General features: G+C 34.1%; 1 protein-coding gene across 1 annotated transcript in view; it reads left to right on the forward strand.

Moving 5' to 3' along the window:
* LOC120420924 (tyrosine-protein kinase Drl) overlaps positions 1–23111 on the forward strand; it is a 167858-nt gene that overhangs the window by 106450 nt on the left and 38297 nt on the right. Inside the window, exons 7-10 of the mRNA XM_039584053.2 lie at positions 8099–8300; positions 8704–8863; positions 14071–14226; positions 22629–22845. Coding sequence (XP_039439987.1) covers positions 8099–8300; positions 8704–8863; positions 14071–14226; positions 22629–22845 — 735 coding nt within the window. The remainder of the gene's footprint in view (positions 1–8098; positions 8301–8703; positions 8864–14070; positions 14227–22628; positions 22846–23111) is intronic.

The following is a 23111-nucleotide window of genomic DNA, read 5'->3' on the forward strand; positions in this document are numbered from 1 at the left end:
TAGCGATGTATGGGACCCTAAACCAAGTCGATTGCAACTGGTTCGATCAAAATCGGTTCAGCCAGTGCTGAGAAAACTTGGCAAGATTTTTGAACACATACATACATACACACACACACATACACACACACACACATACACACACACACACAGACATTTGTTCAGTTTTCGATTTTGAGTCGATTTGTATACATGAAGGTGGGTCTTCGAGCTTTTAATAAAAAGTTCATTTTTAGAGCAGGATTATAGCCTTACCTCAGTGAGGAAGGCAAAACAGTTTTTGGGATAATGATGAAACAATACCAAACATGAAAAAAGTCGTTGGATTCGATTCATTTGCTCAGTTAAAAAAAAACACTGTCACGTCCATTCAACCATCTCAATTTCCTTGTGTCTTTGATGTCGTCCACCATTCCGCTCCATCTGGTTCCGACACTTTTAATGAGCTACACTGGAAACTCCGACCGCGTTTCCTGCGCTTCATCTGCTAATGCCAACTCTCCGCTGGAAGAAGCCGAGTGGCGCCAAAAAATATTGATCCAAAACTGTGTGTTTTTTCTGCTCAAAAAGGCCCAACTCCACCCCACAAGAAAATTGATGACGAAATCATGTCTCAAATTTCCCTTTCGCCGTTCCAACTAAAACAAGTCAGAAGAAAAAAAACATTGCCCGAACGTGGGGGGACAATTGCAACGTGATATTTCTTCTGAAGGCTGGAATATTGCTGATAAGCGTCAGTTTCAGAAGAGAAAAACAAAAAAAAAGCTAAAATTCAGAACATTTTCTTCAATTTTCCTACCCCTCCCACTCATTTTTTGGTTGAAGACTGATCTAAGGCGCAAAGCCCACTCGCTGTGAAGCAATTCGACGATTGAATACCTCAGCTCAATGTTGAACGAACTGTTTGAAGACTGCTTTGCCTCACCGCGGGTGGTGAGATTCGGCAAAAAAAAGGAAAGTGTCTGAAAAAATGTATCCTGTATTTGTTATTCAAACCCCATTATTATTAGGGATCAAACGATCACCCTGCGGGGTGGGAGGGGAAGGGAGGAGCAGGGTGGTATTGTTTCAAGCAAAACATAGTGTGCTGCCGTCGACGCGCACACACCCCCTTTTGGCAGCATAACCACCACCCACTGTGGTGGGCTAATGGGCAGAGGTGTAGCGAGGGGTAGGAAAATTGAAAATAAACTATTTAATTAAAACATTTTTTAATTGAATGACGGAAAATAATCTTTTTTTAGCTCAAAAATTGATATGGTTTCAAAATGAAACAACAAACATCATCATCATGATCAAAACCCTTAAAACGACCCTGACACTCCCTCCCATCCTTCTGGTGACGGTTAAACCAATTCTGTTCTGTTGCTGACGCGTGTGCAAAGAACACGACCTTCTTCTTTTGCTCTGCTGCCTTAACCATCACCACCACGACTACACCACCGCTCAGATCAAACAGCTTTTTCTTCGGGCGCCTGCCGACAACCCTATAGCGAGGAGTCATGTCGGTGTGGTAACCCACCCTATTTTGCAGCGGGACAACGAACGAGGGGTGACTTTGATGCAAGAGAATGAAAGGGGGAGAGGGAAAATAAGCAGAGCAAATAGAGGGTTTAAACGCAATTTATTTCCTTGTTCCTTTCCCTTGGGGTGAGGGGGATAGGGAAAGTTAAGGAGAGGGTGGGATGAAATACACTGCTTTATTTGGACAAATAACCCTATCTGAATCCAATCATCTTTGAACAGGATAAATTTTCGGGGATCTAAAAAGGGGTTGCCTCCATTCCCTGAAGTAGCAATTGGCAGCAATGAGAGAAGCTTTTATTCCGAATTCGTCGTTGTTGGTTTTCACTGCCTTGCGTATAGAAGTGGAAAATGGAAAGTGAACTTGAATTGTTATTGTTGGAGGAAGCGGCGGTGATGGTGTTGTAGTGTGAAGCACTTGAAAGAATCGATTATTGCCAGACCAAAATTGATTATCTCTATTGGAGGGTTTAATTAGATTGTGATTTATTGATGTCAACGATACGATAACAATTTGTGATTTTAAATGTCTTTAAGTTTTTGATTGTTTGCATTGCTAAGAATTAAATATTGAAACTTGATCTTTCGGATCGAAATATTCTTAAATTGCCCATTCAATCGTTCACTGAGCAATTCTCTACCAAAACCAGAAATGGATTTTATTTGTATTTTTTGATTTGGCTCAAACTTTGTGGGGGCCTTCCCCATGGCCAAATATGCTATTTTGTGTCATTGGTTTACCCATACAAGTCTCCATACAATTTTGGCAGCTGTCCATACAAAAATGGTATGTAAATATTCAAACAGCTGTAACTTTTGAGTGAATTTTCTGATCAATTTGGTGTCTTCGGCAAAATTGTAGATATTGTTGAGGACTTTTGAGAAAAAAATAGGTAGGGAAGAGTGGGGAGACTTGATCCCCTTTTTTGTATCGCACATAACTCTGTCAATTTTTCACAAAACTATGAACTTTTTGCATGAATTGAAAGCTTAAACATTCAACTATGTTTGGCTGATAAGGGTATTTCATCAGATAAACTCTTCGAATCATGCCAAGCGTTTTAAAAACATATTTTAAACCGGCATTTTTAAAATGTTGGGGGTAATTTGATCCCCCTTTCAACATTTTGAAGAAATCTTAAGCAAAATGTTTATTATTCATCCAAACTTTTAATTTTCTATAAGTTACAGCAATTTCACATTAAACCTGTACGTTTGTGTTCAAAATATAACAAGTTTAGCATGCAAAATATTTAAAAACTTAATTTTTTTTTTAGACCTAAATTGAGCATGTTTACAAAAGCTGGTAATTTTTGTTACAAAACTTTTGAAAAATGGTTCAAACTGCAGTAAGTTATGTACAACTATACTAAAGGAAACTATGTACGAAAACCCAGCCCAATTTATTAATCTTGAGGCTAATTCCAGTGACTGTAAAAATGCAGGGATCAAGTCTCCCTAAACGCACTTTTTAAAACAATTGATTGTAAAAATAGTATGACGATAAATTTAACGTCAAATGCGTAAGGGTTTTGAAGTTGATATCTTTATCAAACAATTCATGTATAAAAAATATATTTTTGAACAATTTCGCACAACTTTCTAGAACAAAGATAATTGTTTTACCCACATGCTGACGAGATACAGGCTTGGGATCAAGTGTCCCCGGGGATCAAGTCTCCCCACTCTCCCCTACATGGAAAAAAATGCAGATTTTTTAATCAACTTTTGTTTCACTAAAACTCAATTTCCCAAAATACGTATTTTTTGATTTTCGAGATTTTTTGGTTCGGGGGAAAAAAATCCGCAACTTTTGAGCCATAGAGAAACATGGTCATCAAATCTGCCGCCGAGTTATGAATTTCTGAAAAAATAGTGATTTTTGGAAAAAATCGAAGTTTTATGCAAAAACAAGTTTGACATTATTATTAAATGCAAAATTGAATTTGCAATCGAAAAGTACTTTACAGATTTTTTGATAAAAAGCTCCGTTTTCAAGATATAGCCACCGAAAGTTTGATTTTAGCGAAATATTTGCAGTTTTTCAATTTTTAAAAATAAAGACCATGAGTGACCGTTTCTAAAAATATTTTCTTTAAAAAAAAAATTTGCTATAAAATTGTCAAGGAGACATTGAAGATTGGACCTCGGGTTGCTGGGATAGAGCCGCTTTAAGAAAAAGAAACACGAAAATTGAAGTTTTCTTCATCTCACCAAAACAACCCACCATTTTCTAATGACCATATCTCAGCAAATAATGGTCCGATTTTCAATTTTGATACATGAAAAAATCTTTTCGAAAAAAATATTTTGAAATTTTTTGAATCAAGACCAGCATTTTAAATGGGCGTAATATTCAATGTTTGGCCCTTTTAAAATGTTGTGAGTGACCCTATTTTTGAAAATTGAAAAACTGCAAATATTTCGCTAAAATCAAACTTTCGGTGGCTTTATCTTGAAAACGGAGCCCTTTATCAAAAAATCTGTACAGTACTTTTCGATAGCAAATTCAATTTTGCATTAAAAAATAATGTCAACTTGTTTTTGCAAGAAACTTCGATTTTTTCCAAAAATTACTGTTTTTTTTTAAATTCATAACTCGGCGGCAGATTTTTTTACCATGTTTTTCTATGGCTCAAAAGTTGCGGATTTTTGTCCCCTAAAACATATAAAAAATTCTCGAAAATCAAAAAATATGTACTTTGGAAAATTGCGTTGTAGTAAAAAAAAGTTGATCAAAAAATTTGCAATTTTTTTTTCCGTGTACCTATTTTTTTCTACAATTTTGCCGAAAACACCAAATTGATTAGAAAATTCAATGCACTCAAAAGTTACAGCTGTTTGAATATTTACATACCATTTTTGTATGGACAGCATCCAAAATTGTATGGAGACTTGTATGGGTGAACCAATGACGCAAAATAGCTTATTTGGTCATAGGGAAGGCCCCCGCAAAGTTTATATTTAATAAAAAAAATACAAAAAATAAAAATGGTCAAAATCGGCCGATTAAGTAGAGAGTTGCTCTACTCTAAATCGAATCAATTGAACTTGCAATTTTTATCGAATTGGCCAGACAATGTTTCACTTTTGACATAAGAAAACGTAAAAAAACTGCTTAAATAGCAGCACAGATATTCGTTCCGTTTTCGTAAATTTACTTTTCTTTTTATTTTTATAAATTCAAATGAAACATTGAAACAAAAGCCGTTTGCATATTTTTTTTCCATTAGGTCATCCAACGGACATCTGAATATTCCAAAATCTGTATCATGAAATAGAAGTTTCTTATCAATGTTGTGTATTTGTCAAAGTTATGGGTTTTGATTAATACTTTTCAGAAAAAAATAGTTAGATGGAAGAATTAAATCACTTTTTTTACTTATTATTATTTGAAGTTCAGTCCAAAAAAACTGATGTTAATGCTTGAATTGTTTTAATTATTCAAGGGAACTAAAAATTATTTATTTGCGCTGGGGAACTTGTAAAAACTGGTACCGGAGTTAAACATTAAGGAAAATGATTTGCACCGAAGTGGGCTCATCCTAGGATTGCTCTGATGGATTCCCGAGAATTTCCGAATCACTGGATTTTTCAAAATTTGTTCTAGATTTCCCAAAATTGTAAACAAATAATCATATTTTCGGTTGGGAAATTCAGATTTGACTGAGAAAATAGTAAAACAGATCAATACTTGGTTATAGAAATGATTGGTTGTAATTATCTTTGTTTCTTTTTTTATATTTTTATAACTTTTTCGAGATGTAATTTTTTACATGCCTTTCATGATTTTTTTTAAAGCACTTCTAGTTACATTAAACAAAGCAAAAGAATCATTTCAAACATTTTTTTAATCAAAACTACAAAAGATAAATAAAGTGGTTGATTTACAAACCGAAGCAAAACATAGTTAGTACAAATTTCCAAATTTTAATGATTTTAAGCCAACTAAACTAACTCCCTGTTTAGATTATAGTTGAGCAAATCTCTCATGTCTTTCGTTTTTTTTTTGTTGTAATTTTTAATCCGACTGAAACTGAATTCTTGCCTTCGGTATGCCCAAAGAAGCCATTTTGCAGATTTTGCCATGCAAAGGTTTAAAAACATGAAAATTGATGTTTTTCAAGTCTCACCCGAACAACCCCCCATTTTCTAACGTCGATATCTCAGTAACTAATGGTCCGATTTTCAATGTTAAAAAATGAAACGTTCGTGAAATTTTCCGATCGTTTCGAAAACAATATTTAGAAAAAAATAAATCAAGACTAATATTTCAAAACGGCCAAATATTCAATATTACGCCCTTTTAAAATAGTAGTCTTGGCTTAAAAATGTTGGAAATGTTTTTTTCGAAAAGATCGGAAAATTTCACGAATGTTTTTTTTATATTTTAACATTGTAAATCAGACCATTAGTTGCTGAGATACCGACAAACACCAATTTTCCTGTTTTTAAACACTTGCATGGCAATATCTTAGCAACTATGGGTCATATCAACAAAGTTCAAAAAAGCAAAATATAGAGAATTTTCTCAGCTCTTCAAAAATATTTTTTTTAAAGTGGGCAAACATGTGCACTAATTTAAAAAAAAATGAAAAACTGCGAATATTTTCAAAAAAGTTATCTAAAAATGGGTATAACTTGAAAACGGTGCACTTTACAATGATAATTGAAGTTGAAAATTTTTTGCGACCAATATTTCGATTTTTTGAAAAAATAGTGTTGATTCGAAAATTTATAACTCGGTCAAAGATTTTTTGCACAACCTGGAAATTTCTGAAAAGTTAGCATTTGATGTCCTCGAAAACATATCAAAAGATGAAACAAATTAAAAATGGTGTTTTTTTTGCAAATCAAGTTTTGGTGGCAAAAAAATTAATAAATAAATAAACACCAATTTTTTTTTACCTAGAATCTTTTTTTTTTTTTTTTGGTGTAGTACATATTTATGCCGAATATTGATCAAGAAATTCTTTCAAAAGATACAGATTTTTGAATTTTCACATATCATTTTTGTATGGACAGCTGCCAAATTTGTATGGAAAATTATATGGACAAACTAATGATGCAAAATGGCTTCTTTGGGCATACCGAAGGCACCAAAAAAGTTTCAGCCGGATTAAAAAATACAAAAAAATCGAATGACAGAAATCTCAGAGAATTGCTCTGTTATAAATTCTTTTATGTCCACATTTTAATTTTTCAAATCTTTAAACTGTGAGTTCGATTTTCAAGTTCCGGTAATGATTATCGGTCTGATACCGATACTAGAGTGAAACAAAAATGACTTTTTGGCGGGCATTCAAGGGTTTGTTCCGGTAGGCATACTAAGCCCAAATCCAAAATATGAGCTTGATTGGACGTAACAGGAGCTGGCGCTCCGCCCTTCAATTTCAAATGGGATTTAACCCGTAAAAAAGATTTTTTCAAAAATGTCACTTTTTGAGGCATTTTGGCCACTGAACCGTTTATTTTCAACATCATTGGCGTGTAGGCCAGATGGTTGCGCATCTTTTGGTGTATATAACATTGAAATTTGGAGTACTCTGAAGCTCGGTACAGACCTTCAAAGTTTTGCAATTTTTCGAAAAAATGACTCCAGCAAAATCAAATGGCGTCTAGGGCGTCGCGAGGCGCGACGCATATCTTTTTTGCCGGGGCCGATTTTTCGAAATTTTGCAAAACTTTGAAGGTCTGTACCGAGCTCCAGGGTGCTCCAAATTTGAATGTTATATACACAAAAAGATGCACAACCATCTGGCCTACACGCCAATGATGTTGAAAACAAACGGTTCAGTGGCCAAAATGCCTCAAAAAGTGACATTTTTGAAAAAATCTTTTTTTACGGGTTAAATTCCATTTAAAATTGAAGGGCGGAGCGCCAGCTCCTGTTACGTCCAATCAAGCTCATATTTTGATTTTGGGCTTAGTTTGCCCACCGGATCAAACCCTTAAATGCCCGCAAAAAAGTCATTTTTGTTACATCCTAATCGATACATTAAGAGATAATCAATTCCAATATCCAAGCTGATAAAAACAATAACACTCTCAACTTTTTTACTTTTTTATTTATTAGGGTTTCTTCATGGGAATCTTACAAACTACGGTTAAAGGTATAAACCAATTAGCAACTAAGCTCCCAGAGTAACTATCCCTTACGTCAATGAATATGATCCCTTGTGTGGTGAACCAAGAAATATGTAATCTCTAGTTGCATAAGGCCACCTGATTGGTAATCAATACACTAGGGAACAAACTGGGGTAAAATAATCTCCACATTCTGTGTTTGCTGGATTGATCAAATTTTCCACGAAACTCCACATTACCCCTCATGTTATGTCTCACTGTACTCAGGACAACCGACGACTCAACTTGCGTCCTTAACAATTACGACCCCACCACAATTGATTCCAAGTAATTTCCGAATGTCGGCACTAGTTGAGGCAGTGGACTAAAATCCCCTTGCAAATGGCCTCCTCCAATCTTCCGTACTGAATAGCACTGAACGATTCTCTAACGACGACCAATGGTACTTGATTTGATCCTTCTTCTTCTTCTCCCCCTTCTTCTACAGGTGTACAGCCTCTCGACGCCGGCCCGCAGTATCCATAGCAATGGGTCGAACCCGAAGGATAAGCTGCGCCGGATTGCCGTCTCGCCGGACACCGTCCTCTGCCAGCAGCTGGCCCAGGAGGGCACCTACGGGCGCATCTTCTACGGCGTGCTGCACCATCCCCTCGGCGAAACGAGGGACGTCCTCATCAAAACGGTCGTCGGTGAGTAGCGCGCTGGATTGGTCTGGTTATAGGCCTTGAAGCTTCGGATTGGCCTCGAAAGCCTCTTTCGGGCTTAATTATTTGCTATTGAGGGGTTCTCTGGAAATTTAATGTTATTTTGTTTTTCAATTATAAACAATTGAAATTTGAGCATGTGTAATAAACATGTGAATTGTATTAACGAAGACACTTCAAAATAATATAAAAGAAATAATAGATTTCCCAGAGACTTCCAGTACTATATTGCGTTGATTTGGGGTTGGAATCGATTGCGGTGTGATCCACTTTCACCATTCGTCCGCATTGATTCCAGAGTCCAACCAACCAACCAACACATTCATCGAGGTAACTAACCATTAATCTTCTCAATTTGTTGTCCCCCTTCCCCCTTCCCCATTTTCAGATGGAGCCTCCCTCAGCCAAGTGGCCTATCTGCTGTCGGAGGGATCGACGCTGTGCGGGGTGTCCCATCCTAACATTCTGTTCCCGGTGGCAGCTGTCACCGAGCTTTCGGGCCCGCCAAAGGTGGCCTACCCGCTGGCGACCAAGGGAAACCTCAAACTGTAAGGCTCTTTCGCATTTCGACTGTTGATGTTTTTATTGTTTTAATTGTAGTCAGGCTAGGATGGAACAGTGCAAATCTGGTGAAAGGGTTTTACTTCGGATTTTTTTGTTTGATTTTTTTTTTAAATACTTTTTGCAGTTTTAATTAAACTATTTTCTAACATAAAATAATAAACAATTAATTACAAAAGTGTCAACATGGAAACATAGCAACAAGTTTCATGTTTCATGTTTCATGTTTCATGTTTTATGTTTCATGTTTCATGTTTCATGTTTAATGTTTCATGTTTCATGATTTATGTATGGCTTTATTTGTTTTTGTTTCCGTTTTTTTCATTTTTTTTGTCTCATTTTTTTTGTTGATTTTTTCAATAATTTTTCTTTTTAAAAGTTTTATTGTTTTTTTTGTCGCTATTTAAATTTATTTCTTTTGTTTATGTTTTTTTTTTTTCTTGTGGTTGTCTATGTTTTTTCTATGTTTATTTTTGTTAGGCTGGAACAAATATTTTTAAAAGTTTTTGTCACCCCCTTCTTCAAAATTGGCCCGAAAAATCAGGGGGCAAAAAAAATATTTTTACAATAAACTTCAAAATTTTAATGAAAATTCAATTGCAACCAGCTGAAATCAAATTAAAATACATTCTCCTGCGTTTAAAATCATTTTTAGCATGTTTGGGTTTATGAAAAATCTTAAGATTTTTTGAAAATTTTCGATGCAAAATCTTTTTTTTCGATACAATTTTTGTTTTTGTCAGATCTTAGATTTTTTGAAAACTAATGATTGCAAAACAACTGAACTAGTGTAAAATGCATTTTAAAACACTTTTTTCATTTAAATGTGAAGACTATGGCTTGTTATTTAAATTTTTATTTTTTTTATTTTTTTGCCCCCCCCCCCCCTTGACCTCGGCCAGGGCCGATGGACAAAAACTTTTTTAAATATTTGCATCGGCCTTATTACGTTTTATAATTTTTTTCGTTTTTTGCTTTTTATTTTTTTAATGTTGTTTTTTGTTTTTGTTTCTAGATTTTTTCGATTTCTTTAAAAGTTTAAACTGTTTTCGTTATTTTGTTTTTTTCGCATTTTTTTTTGTTTCTATTATTTTTTAAATTTATTTTTTTCATTATTTGTTTTTTTTTTAGATTTTACAGTTTTTTTATTTTCGTAATGTTTCGTTTTTTTGTTTTTCTTTCGTTTTTTTATTGATTCGTGTTTTTTGTTGTTTTTTTTCGAATTTTATTTTTTTTTGCTGTTTTTTCATTGTTTTTTTTTATTTTTTATACTTGCTGATATTTTTTTATTCAGTTATTTTTTTGGTTCAATATTGCTTTCTTTTATTTTGGTTTTTCAACCTTTTTCGTTTTTTTCAGTTTTTGTTTCTCATTTTTTTTTTCGTTGAGCTTTTTTTCATAGTTTGTTTTTTTGATTTCTTAAAATATTTTTTCTTTTTTTTTTCTTTTTTTTTCGTTTTTAAATTTTTTTATTTTTTCGGTATTTTTTTGTTTATTTTTTTGTTACATTAGTTTTTTTCATTTATTTCTTTTTGTTTTGTTTTTTTTTTGTTTATGGTTTTGGTTTTTTTGAAGAATTTTTTCGATTGCTTTAATTTTATGTTTTTTTCGCAATTTTTCTTGTTTGTTTTAATTTATCGATTTTTGGTTTTTGTCGTTATTTTTCGTCAGTTTTCGTTGTTTTTATTGTTGGCTTTTTAAATTTTTGATTTTACTTTTTTTCTCTTTTTTTATTAAGTGTTATGCGTTTTTTCGTATTTTTTGCATCCTTGCATTTTTTTTATTTTTTTACTTTTTTTGCTGATTTTTTCTGGGTTTTTTGTTTTTTACTTTTTGATTAGATTTGTCGTTTATTAGTTTTTTCTATTTTTCCGAAGCTTGATTTTTAAATTTTTTCCGTTTGTTGTTTTGTTTTTTTTTTTTCTAGTACCTTTTCAGTATATTTTTGTTTTTTTTTGTTTGTATTCGTTTTCATAGGCCTTTTTGTTTTTTTTTATTTCGTTTATACATTTATTTTGTTTATTTTGTTTATTTTGTTTATTTTGTTTATTTTGTTTATTTTGTTTATTTTGTTTATTTTGTTTATTTTGTTTATTTTGTTTATTTTGTTTATTTTGTTTATTTTGTTTATTTTGTTTATTTTGTTTATTTTGTTTATTTTGTTTATTTCGTTTATTTCGGTTATTTCGTTTATTTCGTTTATTTCGTTTATTTCGTTTATTTCGTTTATTTCGTTGATTTTGTTTATTTTGTTTATTTTGTTTATTTCGTTTATTTCGTTTAAATCGTTTTTTTCGTTTATTTCGTTTATTTCGTGTTTTTCGATTATTTTGTTATTTAGTTTATTTCGTTTGTTTAGTTTATTTCGTTTATTTCGTTTATTTCGTTTATTTCGTTTATTTCGTTTATTTCGTTTATTTCGTTTATTTCGTTTATTTCGTTTATTTCGTTTATTTCGTTTATTTCGTTTATTTCGTTTATTTCGTTTATTTCGTTTATTTCGTTTATTTCGTTTATTTCGTTTATTTCGTTTATTTCGTTTATTTCGTTTATTTCGTTTATTTCGTTTATTTCGTTTATTTCGTTTATTTGGTTTATTTCGTTTATTTCGTTTATTTCCTTTTTTTCGTTTATTTCGTTTTTTTATTTTATTTCGTTTATTTCGTTTATATCGTTTATTTTGTTTATTACGCTTATTTCGTTTATTTCGTTTATTTCGTTTATTTCGTTTATTTCGTTTATTTCGTTTATTTCGTTTATTTCGTTTATTTCGTTTTTTCGTTTATTTCGTTGATTTCGTATATTTTGTATATTTCGTTTATTTCGTTTATTTCGTTTATTTTGTTTATTTCGTTTATTTCGTTTATTTCGTTTATTTCGTTTATTTCGTTTATTTCGTTTATTTCGTTTTTTTCGTTTATTTCGTTTATTTCGTTTATTTCGTTTATTTCGTTTATTTCGTTTATTTCGTTTATTTCGTTTATTTCGTTTATTTCGTTTATTTCGTTTATTTCGTTTATTTCATTTATTTCGTTTATTTCGTTTATTTCGTTTATTTCGTTTATTTCGTTTATTTCGTTTATTTCGTTTATTTCGTTTATTTCGTTTATTTCGTTTATTTCGTTTATTTCGTTTATTTCGTTTATTTCGTTTATTTCGTTTATTTCGTTTATTTCGTTTATTTCGTTTATTTCGTTTATTTCGTTTATTTCGTTTATTTCGTTTATTTCGTTTATTTCGTTTATTTCGTTTATTTCGTTTATTTCGTTTATTTCGTTTTTTCGTTTATTTCGTTTATTTCGTTTTTTTCGTTTATTTCGTTTTTCTTTTTTGGATTATTTGCTGCATTTTTTTGTAATTTTTTGTTTCGTTTCATTACATTTGTTGGGTTTTTTTTTGGTTTTTTCGTTTCGTTTGAACAAAAATTATAATAAATAAAAAAGTGTAACACTGTACCAACTGCATATCATGAATCGTGATGTTTAAATCGAAGATTTATTGCAACCCCCTGCTCAACATAACCCCCAACTTTTCAGCCACACAACAACAACAACAACGCCACATACCTCCACGCGATCCTATAAATAAATCGAAGGAAAGCCGCCCGAAAAGCCACAATGACCTATAAGGGGAGAAACTGCTGTTCTTCACTCAAGTTCTTTCTAGATAAACGAAGAGAGAAGGCAAAAAAAATGCACAAAACTTTTCTGGCGGAGATTTCCGACAAGGCTTTTTCGGGTTTTAAGTTTAATACCCCTGACAAAATAAAGCTCTCCCTCCCACAACCACCACCACCACCACCACGCAAGTACAAACTACACAGCACAGTAGTGTTGTAGTTTGAGCGGATGCGGAAGTTGGGCCAAAAGGACACGAGACAGCAAGGACAGCCAAAATGAGACAAAATTATACAGGACAAGAGTGATATCGAACAAACATTAGCATAGTATAAGGGACTCTCCGTACTACTGCTGTTTCAGACATTTGCAAAAAAAGGAGAAAAACAACAAGACGACGGAAACTTTAAAACTATGAGGCAACTTTTGCAACCGGTGTGGGAGTGGGTTTGGGGACCATATGTTTTCGTTGGTTCCTAGCCCCATAGATTGTATCTCACTCACACAGTTTGAAAAAGGGATCTTTGTTGTGAGAAAATAATGTGGCTTGCTTGTTCTCTAGATTTGGGAGATTTGCAAGTTGAACTCGGTTGTGGTGCTGTCCCATGTTTTTCAACTTTGGGGAAATTATGTTGCAATCTACATAAACATGATGGTGTATGGCTTTGGAGATTTCAAGCTGGGAGAAAAGTTTATGGGACAGCCATTGAACATGATTGTGAAGGTTTCCATTTCAGCACTGCAATTAATTATTATACACATAATTTTGTTGATATTATAAAGCGTATGAAGATATTTGAAGAAATTTTAATGCTTCTTAGAATAATAAAGAGTTAAATATTGAAATTAGCCCGGTAACAGCGATACAACTTGGCTCAAAAAATATCATTGTTGAGACACAATCTCCATCAGCATCATCTTTTGTCCCACCAGACGATCAAATTGCTCAAAAATGGGCCAACCAATTTGATGAAACAAGACCCACAAAAAACAAGCCCACATGGTCACAAAATATGGGTATCCTTCAAGCAAAGAAAAAAACCGAAACCTCCACCGGACAAGTACTCAACAAACGCCCTTTGGCACTCACTGGCACTGTATGTTGACATGACGATATTTCCTGCAGGCAACATTGTATTTTCGAAGGTTTTTTCCCGGCTATCAAAACAACTTGTCTTTTTTCTTTTCTCCGGAATCTCCGTATCCTATCACCCAACGAACGGTTCAACCAAAACATTGCGGGGAAGTGATTCTGCAAATTTGCATAAATTTTCCCCTCTGCAGGAGAAAAAAAAACTTGGGAAAACCTTTCTTCCCCGTCTTCTTGGCTGGGGATCTGCTCCCTTCAAACGAGCCACATAACTGCTGCAATCTTCTCACATTTTCGATATTCTACCTCCAAGCAGGGCGTTTGTTTTTTCTTGTGCCGGTTTCATAACTTTTCTTTTCCATTTTTCCTCGTTTTTTTCCCCCCAGTGTCGCACATCTTGGCACTTTGAGACACTGTGAAAAAAAAATAAAGACCCAAAAACTTTAAAAAACGATTGAATTTTTTTTTCTGTGCTTTCGTTTTCCAGATACCTCCAGAGTTGCCGGGAGATCGGGCTGCAGGGCACGGGTCTGTCGCTCAGCACCCGACAGCTGGTGGATTTTGGCCTGCAAGTGGCCCGTGGCATCTCGCATCTTCACTCGCTCGGCGTCCTGCACAAGGACATCGCCACCAGGAACTGTGTGTGAGTATGAGTACACTACCTTTTTCTCTCGCAAGGATGCTTCATCTTTCCACCATCAGGAGGACATTTCTTCGGGCGGAACGTGTGTTTGTGTGATTTTGGGGCTGTTTCAGAACTTTTGATTTTCAGTTAAGGTTTTCGAGCTGTTACACGGAGAAAAAAGAGTTTCCAAAATCGTGAACAAGCGTTCATGAAATTCGGAACCACGAACAAAGTGTTCAAATGGAAATTGAACACTTTGCTCGTGGTTCCGAATTTCATGAACGCTTGTTCACGATTTTGGGAACTATTTTTTCTCCGTGTAGAATGGAGCTGTCATAACATTTTCTAAAACAAATTACAATGTCGCAATTCCTCGACCATATTCCAAAAATAAAGGGATCTGCCAAATTAATCGGAAAAAGTTGCCCCGACCCCTCTTCAATTCGCGTAAAACATTGCCCTAAGGAATTATTTTGGTTCCTGATCTCTATTCCAAAGTTTTCCCTTCCATTTTTTACATGCAAAAGAGAAATGTTTTTCAATAAGCCTGAAATGATGATGATTTGGTGTCAAAGGGGCAATGCCTATCACAAGGTCAATGTCTAAAAATATTAGAAATTTTAAGGTAAATTACATTAAAAAATCCCTTACTCAAATAGTCAACACTTTTCAATCGCTTGGTGTCAGTGTTAATTGTACTAATAAATCAGTATTTTGTGTTGAGATCTAATGAAAGTATCAATAAATTTCATAAAATTTAGTCGGATAAAACATTAAATTTGGCCGTGAACCGGGGTGACATTGATAGGATGTCAATTAATTTTTGAAATATTTTCCAACTGGTTAGGTTTTCTCAAGATTATTATTATGTACAGATGTTAAAACATGCACCAGGGTCAGTGATGTCAACCATCGCGACGCTCATTTTTGGTTCGCGGCACATTTTTTGTTTGTAGTGCTTTTCAGTTACGGAATTTGACAAAGTTGTGTATGAAGGACTTGTAGAACACACCAAATCGTACAACTTTGCTGAACAATGTGTTAATTTTTGATGAATACAAAAAAAGTTACAACCAAAAATGCGTTAGGCAAACAAAAGCATCGCGAACCATTGGTCCTGAGGTCTGAAATCTTCTTGTAACTTTTTGCGTAAGAATTTTACAGCTATACAATGTTCTGAAGAAATGTTGCTGTTGATGAGTTCTACAAATGCTTCGAACACCATTTTGTCGAATTCCGTAACTGAAAAGCACCACAAACGAAAAATGTGCCGCGAACCAAAAATGAGCACCGCGATGGTTGACATCACTGACCAGGGTAACCCATACAAAGTCCATGCACTATTTCTGAAAAAAATTAAAAAAAAATAATGTGTGTTTAAAAAAACAATAACGTTAAAAATTATTCAATTGAATTCCAGGTGACTATCAACATAGTTTTGCCTTCCTCACTGAGGTAAGGCTATAATCCTGCTCTGAAAATGAACTTCTTATTAAAAGCTCCTAGACCCACCTTCATGTATACATATCGACTCAGAATCGAAAACTGAACAAATGTCTGTGTGTGTGTGTATGTGTGTGTGTATGTGTGTGTGTATGTGTGTGTGTATGTGTGTGTGTATGTATGTATGTGACCAAAATTCTCACTGAGTTTTCTCAGCACTGGCTGAACCGATTTTGATCGAACCAGTTGCATTCGACTTGGTTTAGGGTCCCATACATCGCTATTGAATTGTTTGAAGTTTCGATAAGTAGTTCAAAAGTTATGTATAAAAATGTGTTTTCACAAATATCCGGATCTCAATTATATGCATGTAAACGATGTCCGGATCCATCATCCGACCCATCGTTGGTTAGGTAATAAAAAGACCTTTCCAATGAGTCCAAAACATTGAAGATCTGGCAACCCTGTCTCGAGTTATGACCGCTTAAGTGATGTTTATGTACTTTTTTGAAGCCGGATCTCAATTATATGCACGTAAACGATGTCCGGATCCATCACCGACCCATCGTTGGTTAGGCAATTGAAAGGCCTTTTCAAAGTATCCAAAACATTGAAGATCTAGCAACCCTGTCTCGAGTTAAGACCACTTAAGTGATATTTATGTACTTTTTGGAAGCCGGATCTCACTTAAATGTATGTAAACTATGTCCGGATCCATCATCCGACCAATCGTTGGTTAGGTAATTGAAAGGCCTTTTCAATGAGTACAAAACATTGAAGATCTGGCAACCCTGTCTCGAGTTATGACCACTTAAGTTATATTTATGTACATTTTTGAAGCCGGATCTCACTTAAATGTATGTAAACTATGTCCGGATCCACAATCCTTCCCATCGTTGGTTAGGTTATCAGAAGACCTTTCCAACGAGTCCAAAACATTGAAGATCTGGCAACCATGTCTCGAGCTATGACCACTTAAGTTATATTTATGTACTTTTTTGAAGCCGGATCTCACTTAAATGTATGTAAACTTTGTCCGGATCCATCATCTGATCAATCGTTGGTTAGTTAATTGAAAGGCCTTTGCAAAGTGTCCAAAACATTGAAGATCTGGCAACCCTGTCTCGAGTTATGACCACTTAAGTGATATTTATGTACAGTTTTGAAGCCGGATCTCACTTAAATGTATGTAAACTATGTCCGGATCCATCATCCGACCAATCGTTGGTTAGGTAATTGAAAGGACTTTCTAATGAGTCCAAAAAATTGAAGATCTGGTAACCCTGTCTCGAATATGACCACTTAAATGATATTTATGTACTTTTTTGAAGCCGGATCTCACTTAAATGTATGTAAACTATGTCCGGATCCATCATCCGACCCATCGTTGGTTAGGCAATTGAAAGGCCTTTTCAAAGTATCCAAAAAATTGAAGATCTAGCAACCCTGTCTCGATTTATTACCACATAAGTTATATTTGTGTTTTTTTTTATCTAAAAAAAGCTGAAATGTGTGTCCAAAATACTCATATTGCCCATTTTTGGTAAAAAGTGAGGAAGGCATCAACCACATAGGTGGATTAGGTTAGTTTTTCGTAATAAAATCAGATTCGAGGTGTTCAAATTTTATTTTTACGTCAAATGTGCCATCACTAAGATTGCTCATATAGTTTCAATGAAAAAAAAAAATAATGTTTATATTTAGTTGACTATACATTAGGGTGACAAAAAAAATGGAAAATTACAAGAGATACCCCCTGGATCGATTCTTTAGGCAAAAACAAGTAACTGTGCCAATTTTAAGCCCAATCGGTTAAGGCTAAGGGGTCGCTTTTCATCGTTGAAGTTTATATGGGGAAATCGCAAAAATGTGTAGGGAAAAACATCGCTTCAGGATTTTTGTAGCAGGTGGGGCAGGTCTCGCCCAAAATTGTCCAAGTGTGAGATTCTTGTAGGAAATTTAATTACCTACAACTTTGTAGAAGGGTGCAAGACGATCCGAGTTGATCCTGATGAGTTAATAGCAATGCGATGAAAAGAAATCGGCTTATATACTTGAAAGTATATAAGGGGTATATAGGAAGTATACAAGAAAATATTTTTTTCTAGAAAAATCACCAAAAATCAGGATCAACTTGGATCGTTTTGCAACCTTCGACAAAGTTGTAGGGAATTAAATTTCCTACAAGAATCTCACAATTGGACAATTTTGGGCGAGACCTGCGCCACATTACAGAAAAAAACTGAAACGATGTTTTTCCCCATACATTTTTGCGATTTTCCCCATATAAACTTCAACGATGAAAAGCGACCCCTTAGCCTTAACCGATTTGGCTCAAAATTGGCACAGATACTTATTTTTGCATTAGGAATCGAGTCAGAGTGTATCTCTGATGTCGATTTTTTATTGTCACCCTACTATACATACAAATTTCAGGTAAAATGTTAAAAAGTCACAATTTTGCCTGAAACTCATTAAAACTAGTTTTGTTTCTAAAATTATCAAAAGAATCCGGAAATGCATTCCTTTTCCGATACGAAATCATGAGCATTGAGAAAATCATGACATTTTAAGAATATAAAAATAATGGTACCCGTCAACATTTTCTTAATTATTGATATCTCACTATTTAAATTTAAACAAAATTTTATGAAAACTTCTTCATGAAGTACTTTGAACACTTCTCAACCATGGTCAGTATGATTCCAGAGCATTCCGTACGTAATTAAATTTGTAATCTTCATTTTGCGGAAATGCAAAACCATGTATCTCGTTAACCAAGAAAACCTGCTTGACTCTACTGAAAAGCTCTTACTGAATATTATCCTACCCACTCATCATTTGAATCCCGCAAGATAATTGTGTTGTGTGAATAAAAACTCTACAATTATGATGTAATTTTTAATGTGTTGTAATTTCGAGAAAAGTGTTGACGATTTTGGAAACATTTCCATGTTGTCGAAAACACAGAGTTACCGGAGTTGATTGCAGGATTTGTATTCGTGCAAGGTCGATTTCGACGCTGTCGTGCTATCTTGTCGTTTGTCGCTTTTTGACGTTTCGAGAAAAACGCGTTTTAATGTATGACCTTGAATAAACAAAAACTAGAGCCCGCAATGTAAACAATAACAAACACGTTTTGTTTGGCTGACCATTATGTGCATTGTCCCGAAGTTTGGTTGATGTTGGTTGCTGGAGTTCCGAGTAATAGTTTCAAATGTTTACGGTAGTCTAACTTGTACGTGCGTCAAACGCGTTCTGACCTGAAATCCCTTTGGCCAGTTGTCGCATTTACATCAATTTCCAGACTGTGTCAAGATAGCATGACAAGATTAAAACTTCTCTCATATGAAGAGTGAAATATGTCAGGATTGAAATCGAATTTTAGGGATCTGTGAAGGCAAAAGCTACAAAAATGACGTTCTTAACACAATTTGGCCCAAAATCGACGTGCGTCAAGTTATCACGACAGCGACGAGTTTTTCGATAGCTCATGATGGAGAGGTGGTACGAACCCTTTGTATTATTCTGGATTTCTTTACAACGACACGTTTTTCAGCGATTTGTAGTTCGAGCCCGTGAAGAGATAGACATTTGGTGTCAAAGGGATTTTTGTGTAAAATTGGTCACCCAATTTAATGGCGTACTCAAAATTGCTAAAAAAAGTATTTTTTATCAAAAAGAAGATTTAAAATACAGTGAAACCTCATTTTACGCGGTGCGTTACGTTTTCCTATTTTGTCGATATCTCTGGAACGACGCAACATTTTTGCAATCTTTTAAAAGCAATTTGTAGGTTTTGCTCAGATTTACAAAACTATTTTTGAAGCTTGCAAAATTATTGCCACCACGCAAAAAGAGGTTTCTCTATAATTTAAAATCGCTGGCAATACCCGTTACTCAACTGTCAAATATCTTGTCATTTCATGAGAAATTTCGAATCTGCAATAACTCAGAGAGGCTATTTTATCATTAACAAAAAGAAAAACATTTTAATATTACGGTTTTTTTTTGTAACTTTGCAGAGTTATTTTTTAAGAGTGTACCAATGTTCTACAAATTTGTAGAACAGGCAAAACAATGACGCGGGACTTGTATGTATTATTCAAGAGATATCAGAATTTCACGAAAAGATTTTTGAAAACTTTGTTGGTGCCTTCGGTATGCCCAAAGAAGCCATTTTGCATCATTAGTTTGTCCATATAATTTTCCATACAAATTTGGCAGCTGTCCATACAAAAATGATGTATGAAAATTCAAAAATCTGTATCTTTTGAAGGAATTTTTTGATCGATTTGGTGTCTTTGGCAAAGTTGTAGATTTCCGATCTTTTCGAAAAAAATATTTTCAAAATTTTAAAATCAAGACTAACATTTCAAAAAGACCAAACATTCAATATTACGCCATTTAGATATGTTAATCTGGATTGAAATTTTTTTTTTCGAAAAGATCGGAAAATTTCACGAATGTTTCATATTTTAACATTGTAAATCGGACCATTTGTTGCTGAGATATCGACATTAGAAAATGGTGGGTTGTTTGGGTGAGACTTAGAAAACATCAATTTTCCTGTTTTTAAACCTTTGCATGGCAATTTCTCAGCAACTAAGGGTCGTATCAACAAAGTCCGAAAAAGCAAAATGTAGAGAATTTTCTCAGCTTTTCAAAAATATTTTTTTCAAAACTGGGCAAACTTGTGCACTTATTTTAAAAAATGAAAAACTGCGACTATTTTCAAAAAAGTCACTTAAATATGGCTATAACTTGAAAACGGTGCACTTTATCAAAATTTTACTAAAGTATTTTTTGATTGCAAATTTGATTTAACATCAAAAAATGAAGTTAAAAAATTTTTACGACCAAAATTTCGTTTTTTTTTTTTTAAATCAGTATTGATTAAAAAATTCATAACTCGGCCAATGATTTTTTGCACAACCTGGAAATTTCTGAAAAGTTGGCATTTTATGTCCTCTAAAACATATCAAAAAATAAAAAAAATTAAAAATAGTGTTTTTTTGTAAATTAAGCTTTAGTGATAAAAAGTTAAATAAAAAAATCACCAATTTTTTTTTACCGTGTATTATTTTTTTCCAGTGTAGTCCGTATCCATACCTACAACTTTGCCGAAGACACCAAATCGATCAAAAAAATTCCTTCGAAAGATACAGATTTTTGAATTTTCATGCATCGTTTTTGTATGGACAGCTGCCAAATTTGTATGGAAAATTATATGGACAAACTAATGATGCAAAATGGCTTCTTTGGGCATACCGAAGGCACCAAAAAGTTTCAGTCGGATTAAAAAATACAAAAAAAATCGAATGACCGAAATCCTAGAGAACTGCTCTGCTTCTGAAAGATTGTTTTTTTTTTTTGAGAGTTCAGAAAATTTTGCATATGAATTACCTTTTGGAGGTTTGGTGTGGCTCGTGCATTGCTAGAGCAAGGGTTTTTTTGAACAAATTTAATTTTGTCTGATGGCCGTATTTGGTTTGTTTTTTTTTCTTTTTCTAGAAAAATCCTCACATTCAAACAGTGCATGATCCTTTTAAAAAATGAAAATTTTTGGACCAAAGTTTGCATTTTTTTTCTTCGAACGGTATAACTCTTATCATGCCTTGACTACTATTTTCTAAAAAAATAAAATGAAATTGACCACCAATTTTCAAACAAATTTTTATGTTTTAAATGCATTGCATAAAAGGAACTCAGATCCTTTTTTTGAAAATTAAGAGCTTGGTAATTTACCTTGTTTTATGTGCCTAGTGCGTCCATCCCGGGATTTCCCTGGGCAGAATTTGCGGGATTTTTGCAAAATAGGGAACTGCCGAATCCCGTTGGGATTCTTACGGCAATATTTTTCAATTGAGAATATAACAGAAAAAATAAATATAGTAAAAATAACATAGATTTATTTAAACAAAAATTCTGTAAAATGACAGAAATTACACAAATCGAATTAAGGTTACTGATAATAAGAAAAAGAGGAAAAAGTTGCTGGTCAAATAATATTTTCAAAAAACAAGTTGCAAACTTAAAATGCCCAAGTTATAACAATTTTAGTAAAAAAATCCATCATCTCATCACAATCAACTAACATATTAACTAAAAAAAACTGTCATCTGACACATTTTCAGAAAATTGTTTTCAGCTCCAGTCGAATAACAATAAGTGTCAACAAATATTGAAGCTAATGCAGAAATATTTTCAGCAAAGAGCTATTCTCATTTTAATTGAAAGCCCTCTTCATCGTACAGAGCAAATTATTATAAGATTGTCAAGCATAAACACATCACATCCTATCCAAAAACAATTTGGTTCTATGCTCATCAGATCTTTCCTAATCTTCAAACACGCAACCATGGCGCAGCACTTTTCACTCATGCATACTAAAATATGTCAACAAGAGACAAAAAAAATTAAAACACATCTTTATTAATGTCCCATTGTGTGAGTGTGTCTCAAGAAGCCGTCTCGTCCTTGACAACCAAAAACACCACCAAAAGGAAGCCAGGCTCCAAGGCCTCAAAGTTTCCCAAAAATACAAGAAGAAAAAAAGTAATTGAATTTTATCCTTCCCTTGTTACGCTTGTAAGATAATGTATTCATAAATCTCAGCCAACTCTCACCAGTGCTTGGGAGTGACTGTGTGTGATATGCATTCCTGTATGTGTGCCACATGAGTTTCGAAAAAGTTACGCAAAACACTGGAAGTCACAGTCAGTTTGTAAGAAAAAAGTCATTTTTAAATTTAATAATAATAATTAAATTTAGTAGAAGCTTTCTAATTTACTTTTGATCAATTGAAATCTTTAAACATTTTACCAAACTAAACTTTTTTTTACTGAGTGTTTGTGCCCATAAAGCAAGATGGGCCCATAATAGAGACGCAAGTCTCGCTCGATTTCGTCCCAAACCACTGCATCAATTCTTCATCTTTTTTCTTCGTCTTCTTCTTTCTTCTTCTTCCTTTGTAGGCTCGACTCGGAGCAAAACGTACGTGTCTGTGATAACGCGCTGTCGCGTGACATCTTTCCGGCCGATTACCACTGCCTCGGCGACAACGAGAACCGACCGATCAAGTGGATGGCGCTGGAAACGCTGGAGAAGAAGTTTTACACCGCCTCCAGCGACATCTGGAGCCTGGGCGTGCTGCTGTGGGAGCTGGCCACGCTGGCGGCGATGCCGTTTGAGGTAGGTTCCCCGGGAGGTTCCAGGGGTAGATGGAGACATTTTTATGACAGGCGCCATCTTTGGACGGATGACGAGTTTTATTGTTTGGGCTTCTGAGTTGTTTTTTGAATTTTATTTGAATTTTCTATGCTTTAATCTTTGAAGTCTGTAAAAAACTGAGATGAATTTTTTGGAATCTTTACTTAAATAAGCAATTTGTATTGCAATTAGACTTTACAGAAACTGATGAAAATTTCATTATTTTTTTATGTAAATTGCACTTTTTT

This window comes from Culex pipiens, chromosome 3 (assembly GCF_016801865.2).
Source record: "Culex pipiens pallens isolate TS chromosome 3, TS_CPP_V2, whole genome shotgun sequence".
Classification (NCBI taxonomy): domain Eukaryota; kingdom Metazoa; phylum Arthropoda; class Insecta; order Diptera; family Culicidae; genus Culex; species Culex pipiens.